Genomic DNA, 25,686 nt, shown 5'->3' on the forward strand with positions numbered 1-25,686 from the left:
CTTAAGAGTTACAGGCAACTTATTAAGTCATTGACGTCATGCTCTTACAACTGCTAAACGTTGTCGTTTTATTTATGTATTTACTAGAGCTTGTGCCCGCAACTTCAACCACGTAGACTGCACAAACAAGCCCTTAGTTTATCCCCTTAGGGATTGAATTTTCAAAAATCATTTCTTAGGAGATGTCTAAGTTATAATAGCTATATTTGCATGCCTAACTTTGCCAGTAGTATGAGCTGTGCGTTGATAGATCAAATCAACCGATGAGTCAACTTTTCCTTTGATATATTTAGATTTATTCTGAATATTATTTCTTTTTATACATATTATTTGTTACAAACTAATAATGAAATGATCTGGGCAAAAGTGAAGCTTATCTCTCTTATAGAAATTTCTTCCCGCTTCACTCGAAAGTGAGTAAGGTAAAAATTATAAAGTTGTAGGTACGACTATATGTCTCAGTTTAAAACATTGTCTATACCTACCACAAAACAATCGCAATTTTTTGCGCAGGAATCTGAAAAAGAAGTAACTCCATACATACAATTCCATTCAGTTCCAGCTGAAACTGTAGCGTAGGCATGTACGTGAACAAAAGCCACCCATCTATTGTCAACACTTGAATTTACTGTATACCTACCTATATCTGGGACATCGCAAACCGATGTGTTCTACTGGTGATTAAAGATAACCTTTTAGCTAGTGCTTCTATTGTTTTGTTTAGCTCGTCGCTTTAAAATATTACTAAGTAACTATTTAACTTGAACTTTAATCAACAACATAGACCTTAACAGGGCTCTCTCCGTCACTCGCTTCATACAATCGTAGTTCCAATTTCATTTGAATATTAAGCAACCAAAGTCCATGAAATTTTGCAGACATATTCTAAAAACTAATATCTGTGTCTGTGGTGTTTTAGATTATTCTAAAAATATGTAGTTTTAAAATTACAGGGGCTAAATGATTTGTTTAAGACTCTAATCTTCTTTGAAATAATATTTTAATACTGTCAACCGGAGCTTTTTGAAATAAATATATTCTGTGTTTAATTTTGAATATAAAATGTTCAAAATAAAATTTAAAGATTCTGTCTAAATTAAACGGACACATTCAGCGAACTTGTACGAATCTTCGACAGATGCCGCGTCGAAAGTGTCTGTGAAGTAATAAAACTTTTAGCACCAGAGAAAGCCAATATAGTTTTATAACAGATCGACATTTTATAATTTCCTTTCCGTGTTTACAAGTGGAATAATATTTTTGTTCTTTAGATTTTAAACTCTTTCAAGTCTTATAAATCTTTTGAGTGATATAAATGGATCACAAATGGGTAATTTAAGAGAAGATCAAAGAGAATAATCAAACATTTTTGGTCAAATTACATCTTGAGTAATGCCTAGATATTGATTTTCCGGAGATTTACCAGCCAGCCCTTTTGTCCCCAGATGAGGCTCCTGAGGAGGTAAACTAGGTGAAATGTCTCGTAATTTTTTCCTTAATTTATTCTCTTTTAAAACATTATTTTAAATCCAGTACTTAACAATCAATTATTAAACCAATAGGTGTAAGCATAGACACTTTACACTAGGTACACAATTATTAAGAGGAATTATTACGAGTATCTACCGAGTTTAAAAGCGAAATCTGATCTTAAAGGCGAACTGAGCACACTCTAAACCTACCAAAAAACTTCGAAATTGGACAAACTAGTGTGAGACTACAAGAAAACAATACTGTATGCGGAACTTTACTTGAGAAAAGCTTGGACCAATACAAAGTTTAACGGCAGCGCGTGTTTGGTAATACAAAATGCGAGTCGGACTCTCGCACGAAGGGTTCCGTAATCATTGTAAGAATAAGAAATAATACTTTTTAATTATTTTAATTTTCATAATAGAGTTTTAAAATTTAATTTTTTTTTAAAACTCCGCCATGAAAAACACTATGGCACCCTTCGAATACGGAACTCTAAAAACGGGCTAAGTGCGTGTCGGGCCACGTGCAGTGTAGGGTTCTGTAGTTACTCCATCACAACATACTAGCTGTTTCACACAACATCTAAGTATTTTTCAATGAAAATGCGACTCCAAGTACTTACCTACATTTTAAAGTTGGTCGACTATTACTTGCTAACTTGTAAAGCCTCCTCAGCTGTGGTTGTTTTTCTTTTAACTTCGTTATATCCCTATATATTTATATGACCTCCTCTATCTCCCTATTGCGTTTGATCCACGACTTTTTGACCACGCTGATAATGACAGAGCGAGCGTTGAGTTATTTCAACTAGGGTAAGCAGTGCATTTTCGCCTCTACGGCCTGCAAGTCGCAGACTGTATCACCTGAGCAGGAGACGTTCTACTGTTGTCTCTACTCGAGGACCTTATAACTCCAATGGTCAGTTTTCTATACAGTTCAAACGTCATCAGCTCACTGCTATTTTCACCGTTGATGTAACAGCTAACTCGTATTTATATCGGCCTATTAATTTAACTAAAATAAGTTTCTTTCTTTTATATAGGAGGCGCGCTCAAGGGAGACTTCTCTTAAAATAACTAAAAGTAGCAACAAAGTTTTATAACTCGATATTACTTTTCGAAAAACTCCAACGACTATCGATCAAACTGGAATACCCCAGGCTATAATCGCGAAACGAATTATTGACAACTCAGCTGGCTTGGCCTATTTATTATAGTTATAATATATTTTTCCTATTACACGGCTCCCGAAGGAACTTTGTCTGGCAAAGGTTAGTGTTTATTTTTACAATCCAGAATAATTGAGTTATGGCTAAACACACTCTGGCATTTTCCCTCCATAAGGTTATGTGATGAATATAATATGGAGTATATGTTTAAGATTTTGTAACCTTTGCTCTCTTTTTTTTTTTAAATTGTATAGACTAGCGCTTGGCTGCAATCAGACCTGCTAGCAAGTGATGATGCAGCCTAAGATGGAGTGCGCTTGCCTAGAAGTTGCCTATTCACTCTTGACTTGCGTTTACAAAGTCTCTACACATTATTAGATTTATATATAGGTACGGTAAAGGATTTATCTGCAACTTAGCCTACGTGAAATGCTCGAATGTATCTCGAGTCTACTCTATCCATGTAGAACCCGTATAACCAACTTTTATTTTTATTCATTGACTAGCTTTTGCTCGCGACTTTGTCTACGTGATATAATTTATAGTCTAAGCACTCTTGGGTAATATAGCTATACTATTATTAATTCAAAAGTAAGTATGTCTACCTGTCTGTTACTTTTTCACGGCCCATCCGCTTAACTAATTTGATAGATTTATGTACAAAGAGCTTGCAAGGTTATATTTTATCCCGGAAATCAACGAGTTTCCACGGGATATAAAGCTTAAATCAACACGGATGAAGACGTGGGCATTATCTAGTAATTAAATAAAGCTGTATTTATTTAAATATTATACATAACCAACGATTTAGCCCCTTTTATGTACCCTAAATTGCGGGGATGTCTCGCTATAAATATTACGGAAACACCATCAATGCTGACATTGTCGTAACTTACGGCCGTATCTCCATAATTTGCGTGGCATGTTGATGGTTTGCCGCTGAAATATATTACAATGCCGAGTGGTCATATTATGTGCAATATTTAGTTTAGATTAAGATCAATATAACGATGAAAAAAAATATCGTGACATCTTAGTGAGGAAACCTGCATGCCTATGAGGTCTCCATAATACATATTCTCAAAAGTATATGAGGTTTGCCAAACCGCACTTGGCCAGCGTGGTAGGTTATAGCATCCACTATCCTCATTCGGAGGAGTATGTATTGTTGTTGATTAAAGGTCAACCGCACAGTCGATCAACGGAGACGTATACAGAGCAACTATGCAGTACGCAAGGGTCAAGACGCAAGAGGGATAGCTTCTAATAAACTCCCCTTTCGTAGTCTCTCCAATGGGGATGATGCCAAGGTCAAAAAATAAATGATTTCTTAGTAATTAAAATAAATAGTACTTATAATATTTATATAGTATTTAATAGTAATTCTTAGTAATGAAAATAAATAGTAAATAATGTTATGACGTCACATCTGTGTATTTCATACAAACTCCCATAATAAGCGAGCGTTTTAACATTCGATAAAAAGTCGCTGATTTGATTAGCAGTCATGATGCCTATTATTATTACCGATGATAATAAAATTATAGAGATCGTGACAGTAGTCGCTACTCACACTAAACATAAAATCATCTAGTAACCTAACTTGTTAAACATACGGTCAAATTGAACACATTATTCGTAATAGAAGCCCAGTAATTTGTGCGAGTTTAATGATGATTCGCCACTGAATTGCATTATGGTGATGTGCGCGGTCACATTTGCAATGTTTAGTTAGGAGTTAGGATGTATTAGGCTATCGCTTATGTTGACGAAGTTAAGTAATTACGTTAGTATTGTAACTGATTATTGACACATTGTATGATGATTGCTATTGGTTGTGGAATAATGCATAATTTATAACAAATATTATGTGAGTGATTTATTTTATTTAAAGACTTTAAACTTGAGGAGGTTTCAAATTGTTAGCTCTCAATCCTACTGCCAACAGTCACATACTATGTTTCAAAATTTGTAAGTATATCAAAAGTATTTCATGACAATTGTTTTCAATTGCAAAATTGATTATTTTGGCATGCTTACATTTTTTAAAGTAAAAATCAAGATAAAGTTTTATTTGTTATCATCAGGATAAATAGTATGAAGAGGTATATTGACAATTATATACCTCATATAATATATGACAGTTATATACCTCATAATAATCATTTTGTTGACAACTTTTCCCAATAGTTCACTCTGCCAATGCGTCGTCAACATGAAAAGAAACGGTATTATGCTATAACTTATTCAATCAAGGCGATGCGTAACCCGAAAATATTTTTCGGTCCCTAATCTAAAAATCTGACAAGTTTTGCTTGGGACGGACGCTTCAAACGAATTTGGCTAAAGTTTTGATTTTTGTGTCGAAATTATATTTGGGCTTTGAAGCTTACCAAAATAGAATTTGCTCGGGGCTTACTTACTACAAAATATAATACCTACATAAGAGATAATTTCTAGTTTTAAATTACGGAATAGTAGGATAAAAGTTTTGTTTTTGTTTTTAAAAAGTAAATTTAAATTACTTGTTTTAAAATTGAAGTTACTTTGCTGAATGTTTCTATCCAAAATAATATATATTTGCAAGAAAACCCATATTCGTAAATATGAATTTTCGTATATGCGATTTCAACTTAATTAATAAACTCCCAGAAAGGAGGAGGTTCTCAATTCGGTGCCTTTGTTAGGCGGCCAGTGGGCCTGCTAAAGCAAACATAAGACTATAGGTAGGTAAGTACTTAGGTATACCTACTATTCTTGATGAGCAAAAAAGATTGGCTTGGAGGAGCGAAATGACTGTACCCAGCTCCGAAAGGCTTTCTCTTTTGGATATGATTTAACACAGGATTTTATACTGACAATGATTCAAAAATTAAGCTTAAATTTTTACAAAAAAAAAATCATTCTTGAATCATTACTAAGTTTAAGTTCTAAGCCCCTTAAGCTAAGCTGAAGTTGCTCCCTTTGTTATATTAAAATCCATTTACTAGTTCCAAAGTACGCGACCATGACAGTTTGTTCAAGAACAAAGTTTACTAAGCTCAACATAGTGCGCGTGCCATAGGAAAGCTTACATAATGCAATTCACGGACCTTTGTGTTTCCTCTACTAAGTCCTCTACCCTTAATCAATTTCAGTTACAGCTAACAGCACCCGCGCTTTACTAAAATAACACTTGTAAGAGATATACTTAAATAAAACTTTAGAAACATTATTACAAGCTTTTTATTTGAAAACTACATAAAAAATACAGCATTTTAAACATTTAAAATGTTCTTTTTGGATCTTTAATCTGAATTCCCCATGAAACAGAAACACGATTGGATACAATTTCCTCGGTACAAAAAATCCAAAACTCCAAATAATCTAGATTATTTAGCTTTTATCGGAAACGCTAGTTAATTTTTCTACACTCAAGTTAAAAAAACACGATATAACAGTTTTTTATTGTGTTGATGATAACAATTTCCAAAAATTTAATTTACCAAATTGTTTTTTGTTGACTAAGATAGGGAGCTTTTTAAAACACTATTATTAGATATTTTGGTCCCATGGCAGCCGATATTACTTTACTGCCATCTCTTTCTCGTTATACTGCAGAAAATTAATCTATCCATCTCACATTTTTTTCTTGGTTCTGGCCTTATGAGATCAAAATACTTCATGGGTTGCCAATCTTTATTTTTGTTTTGAGTTTGTTAATCAGAGAGTCGAAATCGTACTCATAGTAGTGCATGGATTTATGAGCCCACTGCATTACTAGGTATTCCAAGATGACTCCATTATGTGATTAATAGACGAGGATACAACCCTCAGCATTGAGGATTATAGGACGCAGGGAGATAGGGCGCTCTAGCTGCCAAAAGGTCCTGACCATAATTTCCTTCGCGTCTGTTATCTTCCTTATGTATTTTCCCTGACATATATTGTAAGGATTCTTGTTAAGTCTACGTCAAAGATAAAGATATTCCATATTATTTCCTTACACACAAAAATAGGACCGACTCTTATTTACAGCGTACGTTACCAGAAAAAGTGCTTTTATAGCATTAAAGCTAGGGGAACTTTGGTACAATTCCAAGAACAATAATAAAATAATCTTACGAGTACATTATGATATGTAGAGCACTAAAAATCTGAGCAATCGCAAAAAACTTTTTTTTTACTTTACCTACGGAAAATATATTGGATGTCGCTGCGGAAAACATATATTATTATAAACCTACATTAGATATTTCTTGTATGATTTGTTTATGCGGTATTAGTATTGGTCTTTGTCGTTTCAATTTTACTACTCTATTAACTACTATTTTTTAAACGAGCAAGATTCGAAAATTTCGCAATTTTTTTCATTTTCCGACACTTTGTAACTTTGTGTTTTTATTTAATTATTATTTCTTTATTATTATCTTATTTAAATTATATTTATTTATTCCAAAAACAAAAATTTACATAATAATTGGTTCCTTCGTTCCAGTTTCATACGATTGTATTTAAATTATTAACTTACTCTCTAAGATCTAAGGTAATTTACGTTTTAGGCTTTAATTCAGAAAGTAATAATACAGATTTTCACAAATGTTAAAAATGCTTAAATATAAAAATTATAAAACAAAAATATCATACAAATCACTGTCAACGAGGCAGGGTGCCCAGAACGCTGGCTGCGTTACCTCGTTGAATGGCCAGACTAATATGCTGACCAAGGTAACTGCCAGATTTCCGGTCACCCGTGGACTCCACAAGACGGGATGACAGGTCCTTAAAAAAGGATCTGGCATCCTCGCCCCACGAACCCATGGTCTCCACTACAAAAGGCACAAATATGAAATTATTTTCTATATTTTCATATTTGCGCCTCTTGGCCCTTTCTGCCTTAGTGTAATAAGGTAATCATTAGTACTTAATAACGTTTCTAACTATTAGATTATACGTATATAATTTATGCAAATAGAACATTATGCATGTGAACGCAGTTCAATAGCTTATCATCAACGATAATATGAATAATTATTACCTACGTATATCAAATAATACGATGTATGACAAATCGTGACGTACAAACAGATTATTTGGAAAATACATTTTTAAAAAAACTAAAATTATATACCTAACCAGCTGATACCCGGAAGTTCACGTGGACTAGAACTTTTGGATTTTTCGTGATATAAAGTTTGCTACGTCTTTTTGCAGAAGCAACAATCTCTGTGCCCATCAAGATCGGTTCAGCAAATAAGCCGTGGAAAGATAACTGACAGATACACAGATTTCTTCCCGATAGTTACCTAAGACTTCTTCTTAGATGAAAGTTTAAGGCTGAGATGGCTGATATCTAAAGAGCGTGTCTACTTTGACTTAACTTAGACTTTACTCTGAGATCAAATGAGATATTTGTATAAAAGTCATAAATCTCATTTTTACTGTCTTAAGTCTTAGCAAAGCCAAAGTAAGCTCTATAGATTGAAACCTAACATTTCAGCTGGCTCTCTTATTAAGTATAGGCTGGGCCACCCGGGCTCGCTTGGTCGCGTGACTCGCCAACCGACAGAAATCCTAATTTATATATTATTCCTAATTCTGTGAAGTATACCTACCTACACCGGCGATAGCAGCACGGTTACCCATCTCCTTCGATCTCATAACAAAGAGATGTGTAAGAGATCAGAGTATAAGCGATAAAAAGAGAGGCCTTTGTTAAACTTTAGACCGCAGTAAATAATTACATTTTTCTTATCTTTATAGGCTTACGCTTGACTGCAATCACACCAAATAGGAGATGACGTAGCCTAAGATGCAGCGCATGCCTGCCCAGAAAGAGCTTTTTCACTCTTCTTTTGAAGGCTCTAATAGCTAGCAGGGCAAACGGAACCCGGAAGGGCATTCGATATTCCAGCAGTGCGTATAGAAACGAGGAAGCAAACCTCATCGCAACAGGAGTCGATATTTTATGTAAAAGTCTTTGCGAATTGCGGAGTGATTGCGGTCTGTATCTATACGTACAGGTAACAGGTAGGTACTATTAATTATAATCTATGCTATTATCTACATTCTAAAATCTGAAACTGTAGAGATGTTCCCTTCCGCAACAAATCCTGAACTTTACTCCACTGATGTACGTAGGTATGTTAGTTACATAGGATGCTATCACCCCGTCTGACCTCGGGCCAATCCCCGGATAACCGTCACAATTAATCTCAAGCTCAATCTGATTGATGGCAGAGCTGAAATTCGTAAAATTGAAAATATTTAGGTAGGTAAGTACAATTTTTGAACTCTTGGTTAGGTATGGAACTTCAGAGTTGTATCTGGCTTTTATTTGGACCTAAGTTTTCATCTTTATTTTCATTTTCTTTCAGCGGGAAGGAAAACATCTTGTGAGAAAACCTGCATGCCTCAAAACTCTCCATAATGTACGACCGAGAACATCGGTGAAGTCTGCCAATCCGCACTTGGCCCGCGTGGTGGACCCTGAGACTGTGATCTATGTTCAGTAGGGAGCTGGCGATAGGTTGATATGATGATTTAGCAAATACGTTTGCGCTGAGATGCGCGACAAATATTATAGTTTTAGTTACAGTAACTGGTATACCTACAGTTTATATGGAGCAAGGCAAATTTTCAGCGACGTAACGGGCAACTATACGCGGCGCGGCAAAGTATACATGAGTTTATATGAAGGACCGCGTACTTGAGCGATGTGACAGGCAGGCAAATGCGTTTGGACCTAGAGCACTTTGAAAAATCATGAGTGTTAGTGTATGTGTGTACACACACACACACACACACACACACATACACTAACACACGCTTAGTTCTGTTATAATTTATAATTACTTTTATATTAACTGTAATCATACTCGTATATTGTAAACCCATTTGGCCTTATTTTTATATAGTTTAAAATGTAAAATTATAATAATTGTACCGCTGTTGTTTACAAATAAAGGAATAAAAAAAAAAAAACAGAGATTATAATACCACTTGTAGATAAGTTAGGAGAGAGACTACGACTACTAGTTCAAAGCGTTTGTAGTTTGAAACCAAATAGTTAAGGTTTGAAATTCGATAATTATCATCTATTTGAGAGCGGTGATAAGATATGTTAGTTGTTAAGACTCAACCTCCTATTTGGAAGGTCGGGTGTTCGACACCGGGCACGAACTTCTAACTTTTCGGAACTATGTGTGTTTTGAGCAATTAAACACCACTTGCTTTAACGGTAAACGAAAACATGAGGAAACCTACATGCTTGAGACTTTCCATAACTCACTATGGCCTAAAACCACCCTAAAACGTTCTCACTCTGACAGGGGACCCGTGCTCAGTAGTGGGTCGTCGATGAGTTGATCGTGTTGATGATGAGCTATATGATATCTGCCTTTTCTGTACCATGAATAGACATGCATCCAGTTAGAAACATAGAAATTGAAAATGTTGCAAAAATAATAAACAATTTGTGCCGCAATTTACCAATGTAGCCGAGAAATATTACAATTTTGAAACTGGCTGGATTTCGTTTGCGCGTTTTTCCTGCAATATTTCACACTTGAACTGTGAAAACTGGACGGCACTATTAATGTGTCATTTGAAGTAGGTAACAGTCGACTTTTCTGTTGCGGACAAAAATTGCAAATGGAGCTTTTCGTTATAAAACTGTAAACCCTTCATACCCTGACACACACACAACATTACATTCCTTGTAAACGTTAACTCCCAATGAAATAGCTTGAGCTCCAATTAACATTAAATCGAGAGTAATAAAGGAGTAATATTTTTGATATCAAGCCTTCCCTTAATAAAGCCATTATTTATTATTTTTCTAAAGAATTCAGCAAGAAATAAGTAAGTATATTGTTTGAGACGCAGACGAATTTACTGAGAATTTCGCGGAGGTATTCTGGACAAAGAAAAATAGGAGTTCATTTTAGTAGATGTTTATTAAATTTAACTTAACTAGCTTTTGCCTGTGGCTTCGGATACGGGAAAGTAGATTGTTTTACTTTACTGTTTCAATTTCAAAGGAATAATAATACGATAACAGTAGGTATATTGCTCATACCCGCTCGGTGACTCACTATTTTTTTATTAAAAAAAAGTGCGTGCCGATATCGAACCCCCAACCTCCTGTGATAGCCAACTTACTTTGTATCAATACCCTGCAAGTTTGGTATTACGTCTCACACGAAATCTCCTACCCAATTTGAACTTTGATGTTGCCCCGCCACTGGCAGCCAGCTATTACGCCGGCTAAACCCGTATTCTATTTCAGGATCATCTTATATAACTAATCTAAGAATAGGCCTTTTGAAAATCAAGCAAACAATGTCGATCCACATATAGGAATTATAAGCATTCAACTGCGCACAAGATAAGCTTCGTTTGTATCCATTGAGTAGCTTGGAGTTTAGGCAAATTGAGAGCGGACGCGTTCTTGAGGTCTATGTCCAGCTGTGGACGCATACCAAGAGCCGCGATAGCTTAGTGGATAAGACCTCCACCCCCTATTCGGAAGGTTGGAGGTTCGAGAACCTCTAATTTTTCGGAGTTTTGTGCGTTTTAAGCAATTAAATACCACTTTAATGGTACTTTAATGGTAAAACATCGTGAAGATGTTTGCGCATGCTTGAGCCTCCATAATATTTTCAAAGGAATATGAAGTCTGCTAATCCACACTTGGCCCATACAGTGGAATATGAACTAACCCTTCTCTTTCTGAAAGGAGATGTGCTCAGTTTTCTCACAGCGCGGCGTGCCTCAGATTTAGGCAGCGTCTCCACTTACGCACCGATAACTAATTAATATTATATATTTTTTAAACCTCTGCATTATTTTTGCTCTTCCCAGTAGAATCTACTTTCCGAACCAATCGTAAAGCTACTTACTATACATGGAAAAATAAAAAGTCTGTTTATTGGAACAATTTTTTTTAGATCTCAGTACAATTTAAGGCTGCTGAGCTAAATTGGTGTTAGAAGTTGGCATTACTTTAAAAAAAAAAAAAGAATATTAGCCATGATAATCATGCCATGCTCCCCTTTCCAATTAAGCGTAAAACTTGTGCCAGGAGTGGGTACGACAATAGTGCAACGGGTGGGGTTTGAACCGCCGACCTTTCGGAATTCCTATCCTCAACCGTTGAGCTATCGAGGCTTTTTCTGTATCTGCTATAAATTTTGATCGCCCCATGGAGGTCGAAGGGGTTTGGGAGGGGTGCATGGAGTGCCCTCATGTGAACGGGCAGCTCACGCCCCATGGAGCACGTTTCGTTTGATCTCACCGCTGCTCGCTAAACACTATTTATGTCGCGCATCCCGAACCAAGGGCGTGAGATGGCGATATAAATGATTCACGGGCACTTTGCATAACCCAACAGCCTCCATCACCAGTCACCACCCATATTATAAATGCGAAAGAGTGTTCGTTTGTTGGTTTGTTCTTCAATCACGTCGCAACGGAGCAACGGATCGTCGCGATTTTTTGCATGGGTATAGTTAAGGACCTGGAGAGTAGCATAGGGTACTTTTTATCCCGGAAAATCAAAGAGATTTTAATATACCTATATCCACGCGGGTGAAGTCGTAGGCATCAGCTAGTCCTATATAATATGTATATTTTTTTCTTAATTATTATAGATTTTGAATTATGTACTTGATTTTTTAGAGTTCCGTAACCGAAGGAATCCAATGAGGCCTATTACTGAGCCTCCGCTGCTCGTCCGTCTGTCTGTCAGTGGGCTTTGTCTCAACCGTAATAGGTAGATATTTAAAATTTTCAGAGGGTGTATTTCTACTACCACTATAACAATTAGCAACAAATAATAAAAAAGTGCTTTTACGATAGTTATATGGAACCCTCCGTGTGCGACTCCAACTCGCACTTTTATGTCTTTACACCGTACGCCTACATAACCTACCTCACGAGTCATCTCGGTGAACGATATACTTTTTGATATTCTGTTTTCCCCCCATAGGTATAGACGTAAAGCTGATCTTTATATGTGTGTAAAAATTCCAACCTAATCTCTCACTTATTAGGTCGAGTATCATAAGGAAACAGGCAGTAGGATTAGATCAAATATTTTTCTCAGTAGGTCTAAAGCTAGTCAAAGTGACAAGTGTAAATTAAAAATTTATAACATCCCCGACAAGTGAAGGTTACAGTAACTAGAAAAGAGCTGATAACTTTCAAACGGCTGAACCGATTTTCTTGGATTATAGCTAAGAACACTTTCGATCAAGCCACCATTCAAACAAAAAAAAACAAAATTAAAATCGGTATATTAGTTTAGGAGTTACGATGCCACAGACAGATAAACAGATACACAGATACACACGTCAAACTTATAACACCCCCCTTATTGGATCGGGGGTTAAAAAAGGGTTTGATTGAACAAGTGGCTGTTTAAGCCAGCTTTAAATAAAGTTTGCCTAACTTTCTTCAATTGATTAGGACTATTCACGGTTATTTTCGGATTTCATTCAAAGTATTCAAGCTACTCATTGATCAATAACAAACAACTCGATATGGCTTCTATAATATTGTACATGGCTTTTTTGCGTAAAGCCATATAAGCGTAGAATTTGTACCACGTAGACCTTGAATAATAACGTAAATTTATTGTTTCAGGGTACGTCAATCTACCGGCGAGCAACAAAAAAACTATGCCCACTCAACATGGATCGAATATTGGAAATCAAAAACAGAATGCCTGCCAAGAATGTAATCTTAAAATGGTTGCGGGCAAAGCAAGGCAAACGCAAAGAATCGCCATGGCGCTAGCAAGCGAATAACCACTAGGGAAATATGAATGCGACCAGATCAGAAATACTGGTGGCAAGAAGCCAATCTGATATTTCGCTAAAACAACCAGATTTTTTTCTCGAATCTGCAGGATTTCCTTTTAACACTGTACTGGAGTATAATATTAGTTTTGAAAATGGCACATACAATTACACAGTTGATTTAGAGGAGCCGTGGAATGAATATATCAAACTTCTCCAAGACCGTGCAGTTCTGGTTGCCTTTTTGCTTTTATTTTCCTTGACCACTGTGTTTGGAAATATGCTGGTCATTCTCGCAGTTGTAAGAGAGCGCTATCTACACACATCCACAAACTACTTCGTTACATCACTTGCAGTGGCAGATTGTCTCGTCGGCTTAGTGGTGATGCCGTTTTCTGCACTCTACGAAGTTTTGGAGCATACTTGGTTTTTCGGTGTTGATTGGTGCGACGTCTGGAGATCACTGGACGTCTTATTTAGTACGGCGTCAATTCTCAACTTGTGTGTGATATCTTTGGACCGGTACTGGGCTATAACAGATCCCATTACATATCCGATGCGCATGAGTGGACGGAAAGCTGCATTTCTCATAGCAGCCGTGTGGGTGTGTTCGGGTGCTATATCATTTCCAGCTATCGCGTGGTGGCGTGCAGTGCGAATAGAAGAGGTCCCAGATTATAAGTGTCCGTTTACGGAAAACTTGGAGTACATCATATTTTCCTCCACGATATCATTTTATTTACCTTTATTTGTGATGGTGTTCACGTATTATCGTATATATCGTGCTGCAACAATACAGACGAGATCTTTAAAAATCGGGACTAAACAAGTGATGAGACCGAGTGGTGAGTTAGAGTTGACGTTACGTATTCACAGAGGTGGAACAGTGCGTAAGAGAAACGAAGTGTGTCATGGTGCTTGTACTCCTGAGGAAGCCGATCAGGAACCTTTGACCGCGTTACAAAACAATGGACTTTCTCGTTCGTCAACGCGTCTAACAAACGTGGCGCACAACAAACATTTGCCAAAAAACTTTTCCCTATCGCGAAAATTCGCAAAATTTGCCAAAGAGAAAAAGGCAGCAAAAACTCTAGGCATCGTGATGGGTGTGTTCATAGTGTGCTGGTTGCCATTTTTTGTAGTGAACCTCCTATCGGGTATTTGTTCGTCGTGCATCACTCACGAAGAAATCGTCAACGTAGTGGTGACGTGGTTGGGATGGGTCAACTCCTCGATGAACCCAGTCATTTACGCCTGCTGGAGCAGAGATTTCAGAAGGTTAGTACTCATTTTATAACTTTTAGGGTTCCGTACCCTAAAAAGTTCCATAAAGAAAAAACGGTCACTTTGTTGTCTGCCTTTCTATCCGTTTGTCTGTCCGTCCGTCTGTCTACCTGTCATGTCTGTCAAGAAAACCTATAGGGTATCATAAGAAAGGACTTTACCTGTACAATGTACATTCTAAAACTGATTTTTATTTATTTTAATATGCACAATAGTTTTTGATTCATCATGCAAAATGTCGGAAAAAATACCCGAGTACGGAACCCTCGTTGTCTGACTCGCAGTTGGCCGATTTTTTGAACCTTGTAGAGCTAATCTGCTATCTCAATTCTTACATTGTACAAAAAGCTTTAAAAATCCAATTTCGCTCTATGAAACTGAATTTGAACTAGTCAGGAATTATGACGTCGGGTTACAAAAGCGGACAGCGAACAAATAAAATGCATGGCCACTCTTTTGAACGAAGCTCGCTAAAACTTTTTGTAGCCATTCATACCATTTTGTTAGTGCTAGCTTCAAATATTCACTTAAAATATAAAATTTATTCAGTTTACAGTAATGAGTGTAATTTGTAAAGTAGGTATTTCTTAAATGCAAACTGTGGTAAAGTTGTGCATTATGTTGGTATCGTCATAATATTTAGACATAAAAGGAGTATTTTTGTGTATTTAAAAAGGATCTAAGGATCTGCATGAAAGGTCGGCTTAAAATTTTAATCAGCTGCCAAAAAATTTGAGCACGAAATCGGTGTTTTTATCCTTTGATCCAAAAGAAGTACCTACCTACATTTAATATTATATAACTTTGAAGCCGTTACGTCTCTATGAAATACATTCAACGATTTAATTTACAAATATTTACGAATAATTATGTTTTTTTGCCGAATTTAATTGAAATGGTGTGTTTGTTGAAAACCTATAAATAGGTAGGACCAGGGGTACCTACTCCGTGAGGGACGCGTAGCCTAGTTGTCACATTGATTCCGATTGATAAGCAACGGTCACCCAAGTTGGTATGTGGATAGGTGTCCAACTTTGGGGTCCGTCTTTGGCCTTTTTTTACCTTTCGTCTTAGAGAGTTCATTAAACCGTCGTCAGTCCCAGTTAATTAAATGATATAAGAGTAAAACCTATCGATTATAAAGGTAGTATCTCGTTCTTTTAGTCGAGTTGTATGCGGATCTAGGAACCCACTGCATTATTTTCCCAACATAACTCCTACCATTATGTGATAAATGGAAAGGGCTCACGACTATCAGCAATGATGAATACGATGCAGTGAGAGATTACGTTATACCTACGTTAATCCAAAATAACCGCGTCTATAACAAAAATAAAGCCCCAAAACGATTTAGTGAGGCTTTTAGGTAACATAATAAGCGCAACTTGATTTACGGCCGCCGATGTTTCGGCGGTCACGAATCGATAAGCCGCGCCGTGAGCCGATCGGATTTCTTGTAATTGGCGGCCTATTGTAACACAATTTTTTTAAAGTACCACTTTTAATTCGTTCATGTAAACGATAGGGGAAGTTTCCTGAGCGCGCTCTCAAGAGCTCTTCATACAAACGTAGTTCAGTTCTTATTTAAAAAACCGGCCAATTGCGTGTCGGATTTGTACACATAGGGTACACAAGGATTCCGTAGTACTTAAGTACTTTGATTTTCTACCCAGGCGTTATGGTTCATAAGATACAACACGCTAAAAGACAGGACAGATGGACAGACAGGCAGACAGATGGACAGGCAGACAGATGGACAGAAAAAGAGGCTTAGAGAACACTAGGGGAGTGCGCTAGGGTAACTTCTCTTATTGTTGTTGTTCACAGATTTACAGACAACCGTAACCTGATTTATGGGGTTGTTTTTGAGGTTCAGTTGATAAGCCGCGTGGCCCTTCATCTGACCTTCTGTACTAACCTTCTATTAACTATGTAACAATTTATAGCTCTATCAGCTGGCGCCAACAACGCAGATATTACCTAATCGTTTTCATTGTTCTAAGCACCACTACAATTAGTATCTGATGTTTTGGTTTGCAATCAATGTAGTTAACAGGGCTCTCTCCGTCATGTGATGGTACGGTGTGATCGTCTATACTAGTGGTTAAGATTAGGCATTATGAAGAGATAAATAAGAAATAAACTCAGCTGAATTATAGAAACACCTAGGTATTTAAAGTCATGAGTTATTTACAAGTAATTAATTGGTACAGTACGTTGGGTGAACACGTAGACTTCTCGACCAGCTAACAGGTTTACACGGATTGAATTATAAAAAATTAATGTAAAATTTCAACTCCTCAAAATAGATATAATGAGTGGAGAGATTTGCTAATTTAGAACGTCCTGTTAGTGTGGAAAATCAGTTGATACGTGTATTTGCCTTATTTAGGCCATCGGTTTGAGACCAACCGGCATTCCTCAAGCACGGGGGGAACCCTACACTGAAATCTCAGTCTTTTAGCATTGTTATCGGGGCACAGCACTTGGACTCTCCTATTTCGCTGCGAAGCGGTTTCAATTTGCCTAGGTACGGAAACCTAGGTTCTTTTCAATGAGCTCTGGGCTCGCCCCAAAACCATGGTATTTTTGTATATATATATATATTTGTTTGATTGATTGTCAATAAATTGGCCAATTTATTAGTTCGGAGAGTCCAGCTGTATAAAGACATGACGTGTTTGCTTTGTGCCGGAATCTCGCTGCTGGTACGTCACCAATCAACCATGTACCATATAATATCAAGCAAAGGAATTACAAAGTACAGCAAAACTAGTATTTTTATCTATTCAAAAACTCGGTGATTCACAAATTCAGCTGGCGTCGGTTTTAACAGATAATGTTACCTAAAATGCTGTTTGGGAAAGATCGGTACACCATAAAAAAAAAGGTACCTACCTGCCTCGCCATCTGTCCTCCGGAGGCAGCGTGTATTCCATTGTCTCGTTCAGGGTATTTTAGTAGGTAGATGAAATTTAGCTGTTACTCGAAAGTATCCTCGACAAGGTCCCTTTAAGGTGTCTTAGCCTGGGATTCGAACCCAGCCAACCCTATTATCTTTAGTAGTGGAGAGCATTCTTGGTATATTAGTACTAATCGTTTTGTGATAATAAAAGTATAAGGAAAAACCATCGTGAGAATTTCACATAATGGTATAAAATACCATATGATGAAGGTAAACTTGATCGAGAGTTCTCTATGAAGTCCGCGCTCAGTAGTGAGCCGGTGAAAGCTGTTCATGTTGATGAAGACGATGTTTATACCGCGGTAGCTAGTAGTTTATAGCACACCACCTTATTTTAGCTATTGAGTAATTTTTCTACCAAATCTATAATTGTAACGACAAGTGTCATTCCATCAGACTGCATTAGACTGCTAATTCAATTTTATTCCCTATTTAATGCTGAATAAGAGCTAGTATTATAAATAGGTGCACTGCTGAAAAAAAAAACCTAACCTAATTTTTACTTAATAATAGGAATTGTGATTGGTAAATAGGTCATATGAGAAAATCTTAATATTGGAGCTCAAGTTAGTTCGATACATGGTTTCTTCGTATCTTTGGCTTTGTTAATATTACAATACGATAGTCTAGCCTCCAAACAAATTGAATCTCCATTATTAAATGTCTAGGAAAATGTATCTAAATATAGCAAATAAAAGATGATAGTTATACCCAAGTGCATTTATTTCTGGTAAATAATTGTTTATTTACTCATACAGTTGAGTATTTAGAAAAAAAGAAGAGAAACTGAATTTATTATTTAGACTGGGAATTAAGTAACTTTATTACATTAATTAATTCCCGGCCGAATATTTGCTTCCTAAGCCATACTAATTATTGAAAGGGAAAAGCAAATATTCAAACAAAAAAACCCTTTCGGCTTTATATAATATTATGTACACCATTTTATCTAAAATACACACATGCCCACATAATCAATAGAGATATTATCTATAATTCTTACTTCTATAATAAAGTAAATTTTAAGGACACACATTATGCGTAAATTATAATATATTCATTATTTATTCTAGATATATTTGAATCCTAGTTCCACAAAGAGAAATGTCCCATTTCTATAATTTTGGATGCAAATCTAATAGTTATACACAATATTGTAACACCTCCTAATATCCAAATAATAATATCATCTCTAATTTAGTTTGTAAAATAATTCTTTACTCAAGATTTTTGGAACTGATTTTCAAATAATCTAGTTTAAAATTAAATGTAAATTAGTACATCACCATATATCAGCTTCTGCTGGCCCGGATACACACTATTTTATTCTATTTATAATTTTTCTATTATTAACTATACAATTGCAATATATTTCTACACTTAATTAATATTCACTGTTAGGCTCTACTGCACGTTGAGCCAGACCTCAATCGAATGTCCTTCTCGGTCCCCCAGTGTAGCCTTAAAACGTCCACACGGATATCTTTTGTTCACGCCCATGATCTGAAATGAAAAAAAACCCAGCGAAATTTCGGTTTCTGATTGGTTCACTCTTGCGCACAGAATTACCCTGGCTGATGGCTAATTGGCTGAAAATAAAATGTATTTCGAACATCCCTTAATGGGCCGTACCTTTTGCTTTCTCACGCTCTTGCCTTGCCTAGACCACTCGCATAACACGTGATTACAATTTTGTACACTTGTAGAGATTTCTAAGTTAAAATTTACGACTTTTATCTAATTTATGACCGACCCTAACGCAATTTAGCTTTAGAGCAATTTATTTTGCCCTTTTGTTTTTTATACTTCCTTTCCTACAATTACTCAGAATCTTAACTAATTTATTTCTTTTCGTGCGAGATTTTTGTTTTTAAGAGCAAGGCTTCAAATTTCCGACAGTCATAAAACCGTATGACGGATGGCAAGGCCATCTCACGCTCCCCCAAAATAGATTTTTAATACACGTAGCTCCTTTTGTCCCTGCAGCTGTGCTAGTCGTTTCAAAATCTATTTTTCCCCTTATCTGTATTAGAACGCTAGTATCTGACCTCCTACGCCTATCTATTATACCCTCGGGCATGACCATAGCTATTTAACTCAGGTATCTCTTTGTTTAGTGTACCCCAAACTACCTGTTTTCTGTCCCTTTTAATACTCTAGTTTTACCTATCTTTCTATTTATCTACATAGTACCTAAACAAATGAATGGCATTGTAGTTACCCTTAACTTTACCAGTATGAACGTCTATTAATGTATATACATTATTATATGGAACTGCCCCTATTATGTACGGTCCTTCATATAAGCGCATGAATTTTTTTGTCAACTTTTTATCCGCATCTGACTTCGTAAAAGTCTTAAGTTTCACTAAATCTCCGATTTCGAATTGTATTAACTTATGATTTTTGTTATAATGTAATTGCCTACTTTCGGCCGCCTTATCTATGTTTTGTCGTGCCTGCTGTCGAATCTGTTCTAACGGTTCACCCTGTAAGTCTGCCCTCACCGATGAGTCAGTGTTGAAATCAGTCGATAGCAGAGTACGCTTTCCATATATAATCTCGTTTGGCGAATATCCCGTTGTAGTATGTATTACCTGATTATAACAATCTTCTATATCCGATAATAGATCTACCCATGAACGATGCGATTTGTCGCAATACGTCCTGAATAATCTACCTAACTCTTTATTAACCCTCTCTGTCGAATTTGGCCGCGGATTTCTAACAGATGTGTGCGTTAATTCGATACCTAGTTGGCGAATACCTAACTCGAAAACTTTTGAAGTAAAGTTCGCGCCTCTGTCTGAACATAATGTCTTAATTGTGACCTGCTTATGAAACTTTTTTACACAAGTTAAAGTAGCCTTCCCACTAGCCTGGCGTAGTGGGTATAGTCTGATTAACTTACTATAAGCATCTTGCATTACGAATATGTATTTAAAACCAAATCGTCCTGCCGGTAAAGGTCCAAAAATATCGCAAAAAACTCTCTCTCCTATTTCCTTCGCTATTACAGTTTTTATCGGCCCCGTGTGCGTTTCCAAAGCATGTTTTGACTTTTGACATGCCTCGCAAGCTCTTACAACACGACCTATTATACGAGACATATTTGGGAAATAATATTGACGTTTCATCAGAGCATAAACCTTGTATCGCCCGAAATGACCTACTTCTTCATGTATGCTAACTATCAAATCCCTTAGTATGTTCTCGGGAACATATAACCTTAAGATATCCCCTTTTATGTCTCTTCTATAAAGAATCCCTTCTTTAAGCACGTAGTACTTTGATTCAGAAGTGTCTGCTGTTTGCACGCGTCTAATTATCTCACTAGCAGTCTTGTCGCGACTTTGATAACTACCTATCTCTCTCCATCGCTCCCGCACTAATCGTCCTAATGATGTTTTAAATAGATTCATTTCAGGCCCCGTGACCTTGTTAGTTAATACATCGGTGGTCCCCTTTAAATGTCGAGACAATACGTCTGCTACAATGTTTAGTTTACCTTTCACATGTTCGACTGTGTAATTAAATCGCCCTATATAATGTACCCAACGTATCATCCTAGCGCTCAATAGTTTGCACGTCTGCAAGAAAATCAGACTTTTATGATCAGTCCTAATGACTAAATTCGCTCCTCTCAAATATGTTTCAAACTTTGACAAACTGAAAATGATGGCCCATAGTTCTTGTTCAGTAACTGTCCATTTGCGTTCTGTCTCTGTCAATGCTTTACTACAGAACCCTAATATTTGTTCTTCACCAGCTTCATTCAATTGATAGACATAACCCGAAACCCCCAAATTACTGCTATCGGTTTGTAAATAATAAGTTCCCTTAGGATCTGGGTGTACAAGAAGTATCGTGTCTATAAACAATTTCTTGACCCTTTCAAAACAGTCGTTAATTTCCTCTGTCCATGACCATTTCGTATTTTGTTTTAATAGGTCACACAGTGGTTTAACCTCTTCGCTATATTTTGAAATAAATCTTCTGAAATAATTTATTAATCCCAGAAATCCTCGTAATTGTTTTATAGTCCGAGGTATAGGGAAGTCTAATATGGCTTTAACCCGTTCAGGATCCATACGTACCCCGTTAGTATTTACTATGTGTCCTAACAACTTTACCTCTACACATAAGAACCGACACTTCTCTAACCTTCCAGTTAAACCTGCGGTTTCTAATTTATCTAACACTCGATCTAAATGTTCTAAGTGTAACTTTATGTCCCCCGTAGTGAATATGACTATGTCGTCTAAATAGTTTACGCAAAACTCTCGTACTCCTACTAGGATATAATCCATTGCTCTCGAAAACCCTGCTACAGAAGTCTTTAATCCTTGAGGTAAAACATTATAAGTATACGTCTTCCCCATGAACGAGAACCCAGTATACTTCCTAGAATCTTTATGCAAAGGTATTTGAAAATAGGCATTATTCAAATCAATTAAACTGATATAATTTACTCCATGAAAGGATTGTAAAATCTCAGATGTGAGTGGAGGCGCGCCCGCGTCACCTACCATTTTCTTATTCAACTCTCGTGCGTCCAATAAGAGTCTTATTGACCCATCTCGCTTCTTAGTGAAAGTGAGAGGACTACAGTAAGGAGTCGCTTCCTGTCTGATCACGCCTAGTTTTTCTAACTCTTCTAATTCGGTTTTTACCTGTTCTCTATACGCCAAAGGTACCGGATAACTGTGTTTTACAAAAGGTGTTTCGTCTAATAGCTCAATAACGTGTTCGTACTTGTTTGTCAAACCTAAACCTTCCGTAAATACCTTACAGTGTTTGTTTAACACAGGTAGTAATAATTCCTTTTGTTCATTACTTAAGTTCGCGTCATCTAATTTTAATCCCTTAAATTTCTCATTATCTAAATTCATGTCTGATACACTTTGTTCCACTGGCCTAGAGTTTTGATTTAATATTAAATTAATCGTGGCTGCGTTCGTCTCTCCCCCTAACCTTTCGATTTTGCAGTCCGAATTCAGCCTAACACAAGACCTAACGCCCATATGTTCAATAGTCAAAGTGTGTTCACCATTACAGTTCACTATTCCTTTTACCCGCTCTAACCAATCGTATCCTAGAATCAATGACCTAGGAAGACGTCGCATAACTAGTACAGGTGCTTCAACTAAAGTACTACCTAACTGAAACTCTATTAGCACTAACCGATTTGTGCTTTCACTTCGCGATCCAAACGCGCCTTGTATTTGAATTGCTGGAATAGCGATCTCTGGCAATGTCCCATGTTCTCTTAGAATAGAGTCGTACAATTCCCTAGTTATTCCACTAATCTGACTTCCCGTATCTATGAGTGCACTCATACTTCTTCCATACAATCTAACACATACTTCAGGTAACCTAGGTAAAGAATAATCAACACTCACATCGGTTTGTTCATCTAATTCATGATACATTGTGTACACATTCAAACCTCTCCTCATACAAGTTTCACAAGTCACGCCTAACTCATTACACTCTGTTACATTTTCAAACTGGTTTTCCAATAAGATTCCTATACTCCTAATTTCAAATTGACTACTATACTCGTTATAATCAACGCCGCCTCTTAATAACCGCTTAAGTCCCTTATCTCCGGTCCCCAAACTCTGTCCTGGCTTCCATCCACTATTAATTAAGATCCTATAGACTACACCTGTCCTTTCGTGATCTGAGGTCTTTCTGACGCCCGTGCCACACAAGACTAACTGATTTGACCTCGTTTGTGTTGGGCATTCTAGTTTTTTGATGATCCCTCCCCCACATTCTTAGACACAGTAAGATCCTCGCCCTCTTTTACGAACGTGATTGCCGGCCTAATTTGTTTAGATTCGGATACCGTAGGCCTGTTAAAGTTAACCCTAGAACCTAACCGACCACGATAGCCGCGTCCCCTCGTCGAATTTCCCCTAGCTCTCCAACTTCTTGTTGACATTGTTGCTACAATAGGTCGTCTCGATGATGACTCATTGTATCGTCTACCTCTGTAATTATTACTAACAGTACCTCTCGTAAATTGCCTAGGTTTTTCAACAATATTTTGCTCTATGTTTCGAAGAAATTTCGCTCCGTTCATGATGTTAACTTCCTCTGTTCTAGTAAACCATAATCGCTGTATATCTATAGCATAATGTCGCATAATAGAATTGACCAAATCTCTCTCACTAAACGCAATAGTTAATGACTGCATTGATTCTGCTTGCTCAGCAAAATGTTCGGACATCGACATTCCCGAATCGCTTGAATATACCGCATTAATCAATTTATATCTTATAGATTCCTGAATTTGTTCGGTCCAATAATTTCGTCTAAAATCAATCTCGAAGTCAGCGAACGTAGTCCAGCCCTTCGAATACAAGTCCATAACCTTCCGAGCATGCCCCGAGATGCAACCTAACGCTATATCTATTTCGCGATCTAATCCATTTACCGCCCTTATATATTTCTTTAATCGTTTTAGAAAAACGATGGGGTTAGTGAATGGTTTTCCGTCGAAATTTGGTTTAGTTACTGACGGCTGTACAACATATAAATTCCGGGTCTCAGATAATGTACTTGTGCTCGCGGTTTCAAGATTTGACCCCTGCCTATCAGATTTTTCATTTTCATTAATCCCGTTCGACTCGTGTGAAGAAATGCTCGCGATTTCATTTGAACCGGTATTTGAATTTAACTGTTGTAATTTTGCTTCGAATTCGGTGATTTTTTTCAAAATCAACTCTAATGTAGCATTCCCTAAGGTCGTTGTTTGCTCGCTCGATTCTACGGTACTAACATCGCTTTGCCCCGCACCTACTTGCTTTGTTCTACGTCCTTTTCTACCTGAAGACATCCTTTTTTTTTTTTTCAATTTGACCCTATTTCTTTTACCTACTTTGGTACTATTTTAAATTTTATTTGAATAACTTTCATAAGTCGCGAAGTCGTATTTTTAATACTAATATAATACTGATACTAATTGCAATCACATGTTTGGGTCTGCTTCGATTATATGCATTCTCAGAGTTTGAAAAAAATTAAGCCTGAGAAATAAGCAAGGAATAATAGCTCGATCTCTGTAGTATCTTCTGAAAACCTGTAAATTTTACATTTATAAGACATACAGCTTATTTCTGCTCTCCTGCTCCCCCTATACATAAATAAATGTAAATGTACAACATATAAATATAAAACAACATGCAGTGTGTCCTTAAAACTTATAATTTATAAATAGCAATGTAAGTTTATAAATTTTTCTCTCTCAAATACCCAATCACAATTTCTACGTTGTGTTATTTTTATGTTAATGTAAATCTAGTCATATCGTTATTTCGAATACGTACATAGATCCCTGGTCACTCGGCATCAATTTTCTGTGATGGTACGGTGTGATCGTCTATACTAGTGGTTAAGATTAGGCATTATGAAGAGATAAATAAGAAATAAACTCAGCTGAATTATAGAAACACCTAGGTATTTAAAGTCATGAGTTATTTACAAGTAATTAATTGGTACAGTACGTTGGGTGAACACGTAGACTTCTCGACCAGCTAACAGGTTTACACGGATTGAATTATAAAAAATTAATGTAAAATTTCAACTCCTCAAAATAGATATAATGAGTGGAGAGATTTGCTAATTTAGAACGTCCTGTTAGTGTGGAAAATCAGTTGATACGTGTATTTGCCTTATTTAGGCCATCGGTTTGAGACCAACCGGCATTCCTCAAGCACGGGGGGAACCCTACACTGAAATCTCAGTCTTTTAGCATTGTTATCGGGGCACAGCACTTGGACTCTCCTATTTCGCTGCGAAGCGGTTTCAATTTGCCTAGGTACGGAAACCTAGGTTCTTTTCAATGAGCTCTGGGCTCGCCCCAAAACCATGGTATTTTTGTATATATATATATATTTGTTTGATTGATTGTCAATAAATTGGCCAATTTATTAGTTCGGAGAGTCCAGCTGTATAAAGACATGACGTGTTTGCTTTGTGCCGGAATCTCGCTGCTGGTACGT

At 36.7% G+C, this 25,686-nt stretch overlaps 1 protein-coding gene across 3 annotated transcripts in view; it reads left to right on the forward strand.

Moving 5' to 3' along the window:
- The window catches only part of LOC123876670 (dopamine receptor 2-like), a 165,308-nt gene that overhangs the window by 79,693 nt on the left and 59,929 nt on the right, over nucleotides 1-25,686 (forward strand). For all 3 annotated transcript variants that reach the window (XM_045922963.1, XM_045922964.1, XM_045922962.1), the window contains exon 2: nucleotides 13,271-14,703. In XM_045922963.1, the coding sequence (XP_045778919.1) occupies nucleotides 13,448-14,703 (1,256 nt within the window). In that variant the 5' untranslated portion in view covers nucleotides 13,271-13,447. The remainder of the gene's footprint in view (nucleotides 1-13,270; nucleotides 14,704-25,686) is intronic.

Source organism: Maniola jurtina, chromosome 22 (genome assembly GCF_905333055.1).
Source record: "Maniola jurtina chromosome 22, ilManJurt1.1, whole genome shotgun sequence".
Taxonomy (NCBI): domain Eukaryota; kingdom Metazoa; phylum Arthropoda; class Insecta; order Lepidoptera; family Nymphalidae; genus Maniola; species Maniola jurtina.